This window comes from Sorex fumeus, unplaced genomic scaffold, assembly GCF_029834395.1.
Source record: "Sorex fumeus unplaced genomic scaffold, SorFum_2.1 ptg000019l, whole genome shotgun sequence".
Taxonomy (NCBI): Eukaryota; Metazoa; Chordata; class Mammalia; order Eulipotyphla; family Soricidae; genus Sorex; species Sorex fumeus.
The window spans coordinates 12,958,146-12,973,683 of record NW_026606076.1 but is presented as its reverse complement, the minus strand read 5'-3'; the positions used below and the strand labels follow the sequence as shown (position 1 = coordinate 12,973,683).

The 15,538-nt window shown below is 44.2% G+C and overlaps 2 protein-coding genes across 2 annotated transcripts; both read right to left on the bottom strand.

Moving 5' to 3' along the window:
* Positions 1-745: 745 nt before the first annotated feature.
* Positions 746-4,554, bottom strand: LOC130022525 (olfactory receptor 18-like). The gene is made up of 2 exons (XM_056113288.1): positions 4,469-4,554; positions 746-1,688 (listed from the first exon to the last, which is right to left on the bottom strand). The coding sequence occupies exons 1-2, from the start codon at positions 4,552-4,554 to the stop codon at positions 746-748; spliced, it is 1,029 nt and encodes a 342-aa protein (XP_055969263.1).
* A 6,647-nt stretch (positions 4,555-11,201) lies between these two features.
* LOC130022524 (olfactory receptor 18-like) lies at positions 11,202-15,538 on the bottom strand. Its single transcript, XM_056113286.1, has 3 exons — positions 15,534-15,538; positions 11,439-12,367; positions 11,202-11,209 (listed from the first exon to the last, which is right to left on the bottom strand). The coding sequence occupies exons 1-3, from the start codon at positions 15,536-15,538 to the stop codon at positions 11,202-11,204; spliced, it is 942 nt and encodes a 313-aa protein (XP_055969261.1).

Sequence of the window (15,538 nt, the reverse complement as noted above, 5' to 3'; positions counted from 1 at the left end):
TGCTCAGGGGTGACTTCTGGCTCTGGGCTCAGGAATTACTCCCGGTGGTGCTCGGGGGACCCTATGGGATGTGGGGGATCAAACCCGGGTCAGCCCTGTGTAAGGTCAGCGCCTGACCCTTCGCACTATCACTCCGGCCCCGAGAAGCTGTGCTTATTTAATAATTAATTTTATTTTTTTGGCCACACCGGGCCATGTTCAGGGCTTACTCCTGGCTCTGCACTCAGGAATCACTCTTGGTGCCTTGCATGCAGCTGACCTGGATTTGATCCCCGGCATCCCATATGGTCTCTGAATCTCCAGGAGGAATTCCTGAGTGCAGAGCCAGGAGTCACCCCTGAGCACTGCTGAGGTGTGGTCCTAAAGCAAAAGCAAGCAAGCTAACAAACAAAAATAAACAAAAAGAGCAAAAGCAAGCAATTTAACAATTTTCAGATAGTTGTACATAGAGATATGTAATATTCTGTTACAAAAACGAGGAGTTTAGAAATCTCAGTGTCATTTCCAGGTGATTGGATTTGCAACCATTCTCTAATGGTAAAATAAACATGGAGATTATGTTGTCTTTTTTTTTTTTTGCTTTTTGGGTCGCACCTGTCAATGTACAGGGGTTACTCCTGGCTCTGCACTCAGGAATTACTCCTGGCGGTGCTCGGGGGACCTTATGGGATGCTGGGAATCCAACCCAGGTTGGCCGTGTGTAAGGCAAACACCCTACCCGCTGTGCTATTGCTCTATCAAAAGATTATGCTGTCTTATTGAGAAGCTTCTGGCAGGCCTTTTTGATGTCCTTGTTTCTAAGGCTATAGATGAAGGGGTTCAGCATGGGGACAATCATTGTATACACCACTGAGGATACTGCCCCCTTCCTGGGAGAATGGGACACAGCTGAGCTGAGGTACACCCCAAGACCCGTTCCATAATATAAGCAAACAACGGACAGGTGAGAGCCACAGGTGGAGAAGGCTTTGGACCTCCCCACTGTGGACGAGACTCTCAAAACAGAGGACACAATTCTTGTATAAGAGTACAGGATCCCTAAGAATGGTATGCCACCAAAGATGGCACCAATAACATATATTAATAGGTTATTGGTGGAGATATTGTCACAGGCGAACCTGAGGAGTTGAGGGGGGTCACAGAAGAAGTGAGGGATTTCCACACGGGTGCAAAAGGTCAGTGGTAGCATCATCCAACAGTGCACCTGGGAATTCAAGAGAGTCACAATGACCGATCCCAGTGCTAGGGTGTTACAGAGGTGGGGGTTCATGATGACGGGGTAGTGCAGGGGATGGCAGATGGCCACAAAGCGGTCATAGGCCATCACGGTGAGAAGCAAACTGTCCAAAGAGGCAAAAAAGGCAAAAACAGACAACTGCACCAGGCAGCCGGCATGAGGGATGATTCGATGCCGAGTGTGAAGGTCCCAGATCATCTTTGGGATGGTGGTGGAGGTAAAACCAATATCACTCAGGGACAAGTTAGAGAGGAAGAAGTACATGGGCGTGTGCAGGCGGGGGTCAGAGCTGACAGCCAGGATGATGAGCAGGTTCCCGGTGATGGTGACCAGGTACATGGACAGGAAGAGACCGAAGAGGAGGGGCTGGATTTTGGGATCATCTGAGAGACCCAGGAGGAGGAATTCCACGGCCCCTGTTTCATTGTGTGGGTTCACGGTGCAGAGACATCTTGTGAGAAATAAATAAGAGCGGGTGTACACAAACAGGGCTCCATTACTGGGTCTGTAGACTTGATTTAAGAAATTAAAAAAGTCATTGAGGGGCTGGAGTCATAGTACAGCGGGGAGGGTATTTGCCTTTGCCTGTGGTCGACCTGTGTTTGATCCCTAGCATGTTATATGGTCCCCCGAGCACCGCCAGGAGTAATTCCTGAGTGCAGAGCCAGGAGTAACCCCTGAGCATCGCTGGGTGCTTGAAAAAAAAAGTAATTGACCTTGAGTTCTATCCATTTTTATCCATGTTTCTTGGTTGTGATAAATATTCTTTTTTTTTATTTTTGGGTCACACCCGGCGATGCTCAGGGGTTACTCCTGGCGGTACTGGGGAGAACATATGGGATGCTGGGGATCGAACCCGGGTCAACCACATGCAAGGTAAATGCCCTACCCACTGTACTATTGCTCTGGCCCATAACAAATATTCTTAAAACATTTTTTCTCATTCACTTTGATCGATCTTCCTATTTCAATAGTCATTCATTTGAAATGACAGCACTAGTAGAATAATACTTAAAATGTACTAAAACTGTAAATTAATGCTAAATAGCTGTCCAATACTTTATAATTGGGGACTAAGATATATTCTGATTCTCCATTTAAAAAATATTTTAGGAATTTAAAAAAATTCTAGAGGTCTGGAGTGATATTACAGTGGCTAGGGCATTTCTCTTGCACATGGCGGACCCAGGGCATTTGCCTTGCACACAGCCGACCTGGTTTTGATCCCTGGCATCCCAGAAGTACCCTAAGCACTGCCAGGAGTAACTCCTGAGTGCAGAACCAGGAGTGACCCCTGAGTATCACTGGGTGTGACCCAAAAAGCCAAAAAGAATTTCTGGGGACCAGAGAGATAGTACAGTGGGTAAGGTGTTTATCTTGTATGCAATAGACCCCAGTTCAATCTTTATCACCTCATATGTCACCTGAGCCCTGCTGAGTGTGATATCTGAGTGCATACCCAGGATTAAGTCCTGAGCACTACCAGGTGTGGCCTGAAAACCAAATAAAATAAAAAATATATTCTACAAAAATAAACTAATACGGGATAGTTTTTACTCCAATAAAGGCCAATTAATATTCTTTGCATACCTATTTATGAAAACCTCAATACAGTCTCTGGTTCTATTGTCTCATCACCATTGTTTACTTATATCTGATGCTAACAATGGAATGAATGAATTTTTGTTTTTTTGGGGCCATGCCTGGTGTTGCTTAGGGGTTATTCCTTCTTCCACACTCAGAAATGACTTCTGAAGGATGGGAGCAATAGTACAGTGGGCAGGATGTTTGCCTTGCACATGGCTGACCTGGGTTCGTCCCCCAGCACATCACATATGGTCCCCTGAGCACCGTCAGGAGTGATTCCTGAGTACAGAGCCAGGAGTAACCCCTGAGCATCGCCGGTGTGATCCAAAAAGCCAAAAAAAAAAAAAGAGTTTGAGGGTGGGCTGGAGCGATAGCACAGCGGTAGGGCGTTTGCCTTGCATGCAGCCAGCCCAGCTGAGCCGGGTTCGATTCCTCCGCCCCTCTCGGAGAGCCCAGCAAGCTACCGAGAGTATCTTGCCCGCAAGCAAAGCCTGGCAAGCTACCCATGAGGTATTCAATATGCCAAACACAGTAACAATAAGTCTCAAAAAATGGAAACGTTACTGGGCCCACTTGTAACAAATTGATGAACAACGGGAGGACAGTGACAGAGTTTGAGGGTGCTGGGGATCAAACCCAGGTTGGCTGCATATAAGACAAGTGTCCTAACTTCTGTGCCATCACTCCAGTCCCTGCCAACAGTTGTGTGAAGAAGCCTGACACCTGCAAAACAAGTATTCTATCAAGAGTCACATCCCTCATTCCATTCTGTCAAAACTTAAAACTGTGTCATCACTCATCTCTCTCTGCCCAACAGTTGGGATAGTTGTGAAGAAAGTCTGAATTCTCTGTATAGAAAAAAAAGAATTCAGTGGCTATTTATATACCATGAGAACTAGAGTTAAGAATCCTGGGTTGTGGGGCTGGAGCAATAGCACAGCGGGTAAGGCATTTGCCTTGCATGCAGCTGACCTAGGTTCGATTCCCAGCATCCCATATGGTCCCCCGAGCACCGCCAGGAATAATTCCTGCGTGCTTGAACCAGGAGTAACTCCTGTGCATCGCCGGGTGTGACCCAAAAGCAAAAAAAAAAAAAGAATTCTGGGTTGCAATGATACTGGTTTGACGTTTCCTGAAAGTGTGGACACCAGTAGTCTGAGGCTATCACAACAGAATCTGTGCAAGATTTATATGGTGGTTCATGGAAAGGGCAATATTTGAGGTGATCCTTTTGAAGTATACAGAAATAACAGAGCGTTGTTAGTCAACTTCAGGTGAAATCATATTATCTTCCTCAAGTTTTAATTAATTAGTTAAATTAATTAATTTGGGGGGGCTACCTGATGATGCTTGAGAGTTATTCCTGACTCTGCACTCTGTAATTACTCCCACATGTAAGGCAAATGCCCTATGTTATGCCCTGTACATAGTGCCTGAAAGGAAAATGAAAGCGAGAGAGAAAGAGAGAGAGAGACATATACATGTAAGTATAACAAATAGAAAAGATAAACCTGGTTTGGGAGAGAAAAACAAAACAAAACAAAACAGAGGCATACCCCTTACCATACTGGAACTCTTTCATAAAAAAGGTGAAAAATAAATCAAATGCTTTTAATCATAAAATCAGATGACAGATATACATACCTTGCCTTGATCATCGGGCCTATTATCTTGGTTAAATTCTCCATTGCAACACCATCTGCAATTCTCAAGAACCCAATGGTGGTCATTGTACACTTGTACCCTTGAAATTTATTATTTTCTTGTTACTCCCAGGGTGCTTTAGGGAATTCTTAGTTTTGCTCTCAGGGGTCACTCCTAGTGGGCTTGGGAGACCACATGGGCTATCTGCTGCGGATCCAATCCGGGTGCCTGCTGTACCATTACTCTGGGTCTATACCCTTGAACTCTAAGTGAAAATGGTCTTATCCTTGGCATTGAGAGGAAAAAAACCCTACTAATCTGCTCATTTGTCATCTCCAGTATGCTTTTCCTTTTACACAGGACCCTTTGGATGTTCCTTGTCATTCAATATATAAGCTTTCCCTCTTAACCATTAATGTTGCATGAAGTAGCATAGAGTCCTGCCACTTAAGTCAGCTATGATGCTGTACCTCTGTGGACTCAAGACTCCTCCCACGCCATCCCATGCAGACCCACATCTCTCCAGTGGCTTTTAACCCACCAAACAGGTAGATGTCCATTCCATCAAACATTTTTTTCTTTTTTGCTTTTGGGGTCACACCCAGCGATGCTCAGGGCTTACTCCTGGCTCTGCACTCAAGAATTCCTCCTGGCGGTGCTCGGGCACCATATGGGATACCGGGGATTGAGCCTGGGTCGTCCCCGTGCAAGGCAAATGCCCTACCTGCTGTGCTATCACTCTGGCCCTAGATGTTCATTTTAAACAGCAGTTCCATTGTTAACATCTGCCATCAGTTTGGTTACGAATTTGAGTTTTAACATAACCCTTTCCTCGGGGTTAAATTAAACTCACTCTGGGAAGAAGATTTGCAGGGAAGTGATAAATTAGTATTTTTAAAAATATTATCATGAATAATGATGCAAGACAATAAAAATCACAGGCACAAAAGTCCCACAGTACCTGGAAGATGTAATGCAAACTGTGTTCCTGTGAAGTCAGGAAAATCAAAAGGAATCAAAGGATTTTTAATTATTTATTTATTAATTTTGGGTCACACCCAGCCACCCTGAGGGCTTTCTCCTGGCTCTGTGCTCAAAAATTATTCATGGGGGCTGGAGCTATAGCACAGCAGGTAGCGTGTTTGCTTGCAAGCAGCTGACTGGGGTTTGATTCCCAGCATCCCATGTGGTCCCCTCCCCCCATCCCCAACTCTTCCAGGAGTAATTACTGAGTGCAAAGTGAGAAGTAACTCCTGTGTATAGCCAAGTGTGACCCAAATGGCAAAAAAAGGAGAAAGAATTATTGCTCTAAGGACCTTATGGGGTGCTGGGGTCTGTCATCTCCTCATCTCCAAGGCAAGTGCCAAACCCTGTTTTAAAATAAGTAACTTTTAGTTTCCTAAGCCATGACCAAGCCCACAATGCTAGTTGGCTGTTTTCTTGAAGTCAGTGTACTTGGAGGGACTTGGGGAAGGAAAGGGAGATTGTAATGGTAGGACAAAGTTCTAGGTGTCCTGCTTAGGTCCAAACTTGACTTCATCTATGTACATATATATATTTTAATTCTTATTTATTTAAATTTTTAAAAATATTTTTAAATTTTAATTTTATTCTTATTTTTTGTTTTTGGGTCATGATACTCAGGGGTAGCTCTGGACTCAGGAATTATTCCTGGCAATGATTGCTGAATGGGATAACTGAGGATTGAACCCAGGTTGGCTTCGTGCCAACAAAATGTCCTACTGGTTGTACCAACCCTTGATTTCACCTATTTAAAAAAATGCCAGGACTATATAAAACTAATAAATGATGGGATGGCAAGATTGTATTGCTAAAACAGAAAGATTTACACTCTGAGAAATATGATTTTCATAAAAGAACACTAGGGTTTTTTCACTGACTGTAAATTACTGAATTGTAAAATGATAATGATGCCCAGATATCTGATGTGTGATCATTCACAAGCAAAAGGTTAAACTATACAGCATATGATCAAAGACTGTCACAAGTCTTTGATCACAAGCCAGAGTGATTTTTTTTTTTTTGGGTCACACCCGGCAATGCACAGGGGTTTCTCCTGGCTCTGCACTCAGGAATTACCCCTGGCAGTGCTCAGGGGACCATATGGGATGCTGGGAATCAAACCTGGGTCAGCTGCGAGCAAGGCAAATGCCCTACCCGCTGTGCTATCGCTCCAGCCCTCCAGAGTGATTTTTTTTAAATGATTAAATTAAAAAAATTGGTATTATTGTGACTCATCATAATGATGAGCATTGTCGAGTCCATGAGCATTTGGGGTTCTTGGGAAGGAGTTTGGGGGAGATACATTTCGGGTCTACTGGACAAAGTCAAGTAGCTGGTGGGAGAGCAGGATTCTCCAAGAGGAATCTGAGACCCCCAACAGAAAAGCAAACATGGACTCCCCATGTGTCTGCGCAAAAATGAGGCACATGGCACCCCCATGTCTATCTTCAGGACCCACCTGCCCAGGTGAGCAGACAAGAGTTGGGACCATCTTCCCACCCACCCCCGTCATGACCCACTCACTGGTCTCTGCTGGGTCTCTGCTGGCTCATGCTTGGAGCTGGGGCCCCCCAGCTCTCTCCCTCATGAATGCTGAGACCTGAGACTCCGTGCTCGGGATGGGGAGGAAGGCCAAGTCAGGCATGAACCCGCACAGGTGATGGTGATGAAAGGGGACACAGGTAGGATTTCACTGAGAAATACCCTCCAGGCTGTGGGGCTGACTCCTTATTACTCCTCCATGGTCTTGGGGGATCAATCACAGGACTCAGGATGAGAGCCGGTGTTTCTTGTTAGCCCAGTCCCTGAGGGCCTCTGAATAATAAGTGACAAAGAAGAGGGGAATTGAATTTAATTGTACATGAGGCCTCCTGGCTCCTAGAGAGTCCTCTTAGGTTCTGTACCAGGAAAGGACAGAATACAATAGTTTTGAGTCTTTTAGATGTAGAGGGCAACATGGGCAAAAATAAGAAGAGGGGCTGGAGCAGTAGCACAGCGGGTCGGGCATTTGCCCTGCACTTTGCCGACCCGGGTTCGATTCCCAGCATCCCATATGATCCCCTGAGCACTGCCAGGAGTAATCTCTGTGCATTGCCGGGTGTGACCCGTGTGACCCACAAAGAAAAAAAAAAGTAGAAGGGGAAATTGTCTTGACTTTACTCTCTCTGTTAAGGTGCCTGCTGATAGACTGAGTGAAAGATCCCTCCATTGCTCTTCCAGTACCCATTCCTTTTTTTTTTTTTTTTTTTGCTTTTTGGGTCACACCCGGCATTCCACAGGGGTTACTCCTGGCTCATGCACTCAGGAATTACTCCTGGCGGTGCTTGAGGGACAATATGGGATGCCGGGAATCGAACAGGGGTCGGCCGCATGCAAGGCACACGCCCTACCTGCTGTGCTATGGCTCCAGCCCCACCCATTGCATTTTGATGTGCTCAGTAACTGTCCCCAATGTTTCTGTCAGCTTAAACAAAGGCTTATGTGTTGGGAGTCACAGTGGAGAAGAGATATTTTATTGAATAAATGGCCAACCCGTGAGTTCACTCGTGGCTTCCCAGGTGACCCTAAAGCTTGGACAGTCCTTGTGAGTTTGTTTCTCTATGATTGAATTCTGATAGCCAGAGACTGAATGTTGCAATCCAATTGACTTTATTGGGATAAATTGTTGCACTTTTTAATCTACATATGAAAGAGCTCATTCACCATCTGTTCCTTTTTTTCTAACTTAACTCAGCATGATAGTTTTCCGATCCAGGTATGTAGTAGCAAACTGCCATAATTACACTTTTTCTCTGTTTTGTTTTGTTTTTAGGTCATACCTAGAATTGCTCAGGAGTCACTCCTGGTTATTCACTCAGTGGTCATTTGTAGAAGGACTCTGGGGACCACATGAAATGCCAGGGATTGAAATTGGGTTGACTCAGCCATGGCACACATGTTGGGAGAAAGAGACTCTCTTTCATTGTTGGTGGGACTACCAACTGGTCCAGCCTCTATGGAAAACAATATGGGCATTCCTCATAAAACTGGAAATTAAGCTTCCATATGACTCAGTAATTCCACTTCTGAGAATATATCCTGGGGGTGCAAAAAAGCACAGTAGGAATGACATCAGCATCTGTATGTTCATTGCAGCACTGTTCACAATAGCCAGAATCTGGAAACTACCTGTGGTTAAGAACCTGGTTGAAGAAACTATGGTACATCTACACAATGGAATACTGTGCAGCTGTTAGGAAAGATGAAGTCATGAAATTTGCTTATGAGTGGATGGACATGGAGAATATTATGCTAAGTGAATTGAGTCAGAGAGGGACAGACATAGAATGACCACTCACAATCACAATCACAATCATCCTGTTGTTCGTCGATTCCCTCGAGCCGGCACCAGTAACGTCTCCTTTGTCCTAGCCCTGAGATTATAAAAAGTGCCACATTCGAGGCTCTTTCAGGGTTAGGAGAATGAGACCATCATTGTTACTGGTATTTGGCATATTGGGTACGCCACAGGAAGTTTGCCAGACTCTGTCGCATGGGCAGGCTACACTCGGTAGCCTGCCAGGTTGTCAAAGCAAGAATGAGATAATAAGATGTCACGTGGCCACATTCGTGGCCACATGCTTCTGGGAGCTGGATTTTATAGTCTCTGGGTCTGGCCGTTGATGGGATTACACAGTGATGGGGGGCAGTTGGTGGGTGTGACCTCCGCCTACTGGAAGATGGAGGATCTGGCTGGAGGATGCTCAGCCCCAATCCGAGCAGGCTTGGAGATCTCAGCCCTGGGACCCGCATGCCTTTATTCCTCTGCTGGAACCTTCATGCGTGTGGAGAGTGGTCTCAGCATGGTTGTGGCTGGTTCTGGAGGTCTTCGGGGCTCTGCCGGGGCTCTGCTCGGGGCGGGGAGGGAAACTCAACCCGCCTCCCTCCAAGGGGCCCTGGCGAGGAGAGCCAGGCGCGGGGGCAGGAGACTCTGCACTCATTTGTGGAATATAAAATAGCATAATATGAGACTAACACCCTAGAACAGTAGAGACAAGGGCCAGGAATATTGCTCCATGATTGGAAGCCTGCCTTATGAGCTGGGGGAGAAGGTAGCCAGAATAGAGAAGGAGTCACTAAGTCAATGGAGGTCGGAGGGATCGCTCAGGATGGGAGATGTGTGCTGAAAGTAGATAAAGACCCAACATGATGGCCTCTTAGTTTCTGTATTACAAATCATAATGCCCCAAAGTAGAGAGTAAGAAGAAAATTGTCTGCCATAGAGGCGAGATGGGGTGGGGTAGGGTAGAGAAATGTGCACTGGTGGAGAGTTAGGTGTTTGATCATTGTACGACTGAAACTCAATCATGAAAGCTTTGTAACTGTATCTCACAGTGATTCAATTAAAAAATAAATGCCTTCACCTTGAGGCTTCTTAGAATGATTAAAAAAAAAAGAAATTGGGTTGACTGTATGCAAGGCAAGTGCCTTGCCCACTGTACTTTTGCTTCAGAATAAAAATTCACCTTTTCTTGTAGACAAATAACAGTCCATTGTGGGTACCATAGTTTTATTTATTTAATTTATTTTTATTTTTTGCTTTTTGGGTTACAATCGGCGATGCACAGGGGTTACTCTTGTCTCTGTACTCAGGAATTACTACCGGCGGTGCTCGGGGGACCATATGGGATTCTGGGAATTGAGCCTGGGTCTGCCGCATGCAAGGCAAGTGCCCTACCTGCTGTGCTATTGCTCCAGCCCCCCCCCCACAGTTTTTTAAATGTAAATTTATACTATTCTTGGAAATTTATACACTTCCTCCCATTCCAATAGTCAAAACAGTCTTAGGAAAAAAAATGGAACAGTTTTCTTTCCCCCGTCTCAAAATATACTATAGAGTTATAGTAAAGCAAACTGTGGTGCTGGAAGAAGGACACGATCAAACCAATAGAGGAGAATTGAGAGTCCTGAGACAGACCCTCAGGTAATATTATGCGCAGCTAATCTTTGAGAAAGGAACAAGAAAAATGAAATTTGTTTTTCATATGAGGTCATTCACTATCTCTAACAGGGGTACTATATAGTCAACAACTGCCCTTAGCTTTTATACATGAACATGTGATTAAGAACATTAACTTGTGTCTTCTCACATAACAAGTTTCATTTACATTTGATCAGAGTAAACACAGATGAAAATAGACATGGACCATAAAAATAGTGAATAACTGTCACTGTCCTCCGGTTGTTCATCGATTTGCTCGAGCGGGCCCAGTAACGTCTCCATTGGAGACTTTTGTTGTTACTGTGTTTGGCATATCGAATACGTCACGGGGAGCTTGCCAGGCTCTGCCGTGTGGGCGAGATACTCTCGTAGCTTGCCGGGCTCTCCGAGAGGGGTGGAGGAATCGAACTCGGGTCGGCCATGTTGGCTGCGTGCAAGGCAAACGCCCTACCACTGTGCTATCGCTCCAGCCCAGTGAATAACTGTTATGCATATTTATATTTCAAAGGACAATTCTGCATATCAAATGATGTCTAGTTGATTCTGAGGGTTGATTGATTTCAATGGTGCAGTCTCATTGATAATAGACATGATTCCATAGTATTACCTGAAACTGCAAAAGATGAGCTACAATAAGCAATTTTCAGGACAATAAGAGATATTAAAGAGTTATAAAATTATTGACAAGGAGTCTTCATTGCTGATTTCAGATGGTTTATTTTACACTCACTATAATCCTGTGGTCAGAAAGAAAACTATAAGCATAATGGGTTTTCGGGGACCAGAGTGATAGCACAGTGGGTAGGGCATTTTGCCTTGCATGCAGCTGACCTGGGTTCGATCTCTGGCATCCCATACGGTCCCCCCAAGCACTGCCAGGAGTAATTACTGAGTTCAGAGCCAGGAATAACCCCTAAGCATTGCTGGGTGTGACCCCAAAAGGAAAAAAAAATTAAGGTTTTCTACTGAGAAGCTTCTGGAAGGCTCTGTTGATGTCCTTGTTTCTCAGGCTGTAGATGAAGGGGTTCAGCATGGGGACAATAGTTGTGTACACCACAGAAGACACTGCTACCTTCCTGGGAGAATGGGAGACAGCAGAGCTGAGGTACACCGCAAAAGCTGTCCCATAAAATAAGCAAACAACAGTCAAGTGAGAGCCACAGGTGGAGAAGGCTTTGTATCTCCCTCCCGTGGACGAGATTCTCAGAACAGAGGACACGATTCTGAAATAAGAGTACAGCATCCCTGAGACTGGCACTCCCCCAAAAATAGTAGCTAAAATATACATTAACATGTTGTCCATGGAGGTATCCCCACAAGATAGACTGAGGAGTTGAGGAAGGTCACAGAAGAAATGAGGAATTTCCACGCGGGTGCAGAAGGTGAGCTGTGACATCATCAAGCAATGCACCTGGGACTCCATCAGGCTGATGCAAACAGACGCCAGAAGCAGCAGGCTACAGAGGTGGGGGTTCATGATGATGGGGTAGTGCAGGGGGTGGCAGATGGCCACAAAGCGATCATAAGCCATCACAGCTAGAATGGCACTGTCCAAACAACCAAAAAGATAAAAAAAAGTCAACTGTACCAAACAGTCTGCGTGAGAGATGGCTCTGCTCCGAGTGTGAATGTTCCAAATCATCTTTGGCACCGTGGTGGAGGTAAAGCCAATGTCAGCCGTGGACAGGATGGAGAGGAAGAAGTACATGGGCGTGTGCAGGTGGGGGTCAGAGGTGATGGCCAGGATGATGAGCAGGTTCCCCGTGATGGTGACCAGGTACATGGACAGGAAGAGGCAGAAGATGACAAATTGGACTTGTGGGTCATCTGAGAGCCCCAGAAGGAGGAATTCCACTGACCCTGTTCCATTGTGTGGGTCCACGGAGCAGAGACACCTTGTGGAGGGAAATATGAGTATGGGTTTAGTTATATAATCTCTCCTCACTGTCTCTATATTCTGTTTTTAAGTAATATATCATCCTGTTATTCGTCGATTGCCTCGAGCAGGCCCCAGTAACGTCTCTTTCATCCTAGCCCTGAGATTATATTCAAGGCTCTTTAGGAGAATGAGACCCATCATTGTTACTGGTATTTGGCATATTTGGTACGCCACGGGGAGTTTGCCAGACTCTGCCCTGTGGGCAGGCTACATTCAATAGCCTGCAAGTTTGTCCATAAGTAATATATAAGTGCAGTAACTAAACTTATTTACTTATGTTTTGCTTTTTGTGTCACACCCAGTGATGCTCAGGGGTTACTTCTGGCTCTGCACTCAGGAATCACTCCTGGTGGTGCTCGGGGGACCATATAGGATGCCGGGGATCGAACCTGGGTCTGCTGTGTGCAAGGCAAATGCCCTACCCACTGTACTATAGCTCCGATCTCAGAAACTAAACTTATGTCCTCACCGTTATTTTTGCTATATTTACTGGTTGTGATAAACATTCTCTTAGAACTGTTTTGTGTTTAATTTTATCTTAATCTTTCTGGATGTTTTTTAATTTAAGAAAAACTGAGCTAAATGTATGTGAGGAAGAGAATATTGCTCAGAGAGCTGTATTACATGATTTGAAAAATTCTGAGGGTCAGGTTCAGTGTTTGACACTCCTGGTCCCCTGTGCTCTCCAATGGGGATCACTGAGCACTGAGTCAGAAGCAGTTCTTTAGCAATCGTGATGGGTGGCCCAAACGCACATAGACATAAAATAAACAATAGGGATTAGACATATTCTGAGTATCCTTAAAAGTAAATATTGTTATAATGAACATTGGAATATTTATTATATTGTATGGAATATTCATTATATTCTATTGTAAGGATAGAATATTCCCCTGCCTTAAATGTTTCCATGAGAACAAAATCATTACAATTATTATAGTGCTCCTAGTTAACTAGAAGTTCATTGTAATCAGTTTGCAAAATACTGAATATACTGAGTAGCAATATACTGAAATAGCAAGTCTTTGTTAGCACCTGAATAAATAATGTTATCTCAAAACACATTTTTATTAAGTCCCCATGATTTACAAATTTGTTCATAATAGCGTTTTAAGGCTACAATACTCCAACACCAATCCCACCACCAGCCCCGAGTTTCCTCCCACCCTCCAACCTGCCTCTTTATCAGAAAAGGGTCAAATATTTTCATTTAAAGAATTTATTTTTGATGCCGACTCACCCACCTGTGCTTGCATTACTGATTTCTGACTAAATCTCTGAGAAGATGCAAGTCAAGAAGTTAAAATTCATGGACAAACGTCCTCACGGCTGAAAAATCTGGGGCTTCCTCAGGATGTTGGTGGGCCAAGTACCTGCTGTGCCGAAGTCACAGAAGCTGCATCCACACCCCACTTCTACAGCCACGCTACGGACTCAGCTCACTGCTTCACTAATACTCTCTACAAAGATGCCAAATGGCAAGTAATTTCAGGTACTCTGGCATCCAGCCCAAAGATCATAAAGTCTCTGGACTTCATGGCGGCTGCATATAAGGTTGCAGGACACTAAATTTCTCAGTATTGAAATTCCAGTAGAAGCACACCAAATTATGTTTTTTTTTAATTTTTAAAAAAATTAAAAAAAGTTTTGGATCACACCCGGCGATGCACAGGGGTTACTCTTGGCTCTTCACTCAGGAACCACCCCTGGTGGTGCTAAGGGGACCATATAGGATGCTGGGAATCAAACCCGGGTTGGCCGCGTGCAAGGCAAGTGCCCTACCCGCTGTGCTATCGCTCCAGCCCCCTAGGAGCACACCGAATTAGATGGGAAGTAACATAGAAGTCAACTAAACTCAACAAACAAAAACAATAACACAGAATGGTCAACTAGAACAAACAACATTGCCAATTCCCAGACAAGGACTTAAGTACCCGGTGATATAATTTTCACATAAAATTTATTTTTTTATACTGATTGATTTTCATAGTATTTCTGTTATTAATCAATTTCAACTCTAGAATTGTATATGCAACTGTGATTTATCTCTACATAAATAAAAAAGGCCCTCCCGTTGATTGTCGATTTGCTCGAGCGGGCCCAGTAACGTCTCCATTGGAGACTTTGTTGTTACTGTGTCTGGCATATCGAATACTCTCGGTAGCTTGCTGGGCTCTCCGAGAGGGGCGGAGGAATCGAACTCGGGTCAGCCATGTTGGCCGCTTGTAAGGCGAACGCCCTACCCGCTGTGCTATCGCTCCAGCCCTATATATTTCTATAGAATTTCTATAGAATATAAATATATAGAAATATATATTTCTATAGAAATAGAAATATAAATTTCTATAGAATTTCTATAGAATATAAATATATAGAAATATATATTTCTATAGAAATAGAAAATATTTTCTATTTTCTGTGGCAAGAGCCATTGCATCTATGCAGAAAAACTGAACTCTTAGCATCATGACTATGTTAAGGAAGACAAACCATGTGATTTCTGTACATTTCTGCTAATTCAAAGAATCTCAGAAGGTTCTCTTTGCTCGCCAAATTCATAGATGAACTTCTATTTTCTTCTCAGTGTGCTGTGCTTTGTCTTGCTAAGAAGCTAAGTTGACATGAGCAAACATTTGCAAACACAATCTGATACTGCTGTCATGGATTTGTCACAAGAAATGTCCAGATTAGAATATTATAGAGACAAGATTCTTGTTGGGACACAGGAAAAGTTTCAATTCAAACCTGATTGAAGCTGAGGTGACACACATCATCTGAACGACATTATCCTCGAGAAGGTGTTTAACACTGAAGAACCTGAATTCAAGCATACGGGAGAAATAAATTTGTAAACTGGAGTGAGAGAGAGTGAGCAAGAGAGAGATTGAGAGAGCGAGAGAGAGTGAGAGAGAGCAAGAGAGAGAGTGAGAGAGCGCGCGCGAGAGAGAGCGAGAGGGAGAGAGAGACAGAGAGGCAGAGAGAGAGAGAGAGAAAGTGAGTGACCCTCCTTGGACACATACCTTGGGACCAAATGAAAATCTGTATAACAAGGAAATAGAAAGAATAGAAACCTTGACCATGGGAGAGAAAGAAAATACCTGAAACAGAGGAATGCCACTTACCTCAT

What these genes read in the sequence shown, in the direction of transcription:
- LOC130022525 (XM_056113288.1), bottom strand. Translation starts at nt 4,554, where the DNA reads ATGACCACCATTGGGTTCTTGAGAATTGCAGATGGTGTTGCAATGGAG. An exon ending in GGCCCGATGATCAAGGCAAG is followed by an intron (nt 1,689 to 4,468) that starts GTATGTATATCT and finishes ATTTCTCACAAG; the next exon opens with ATGTCTCTGCACCGTGAACC.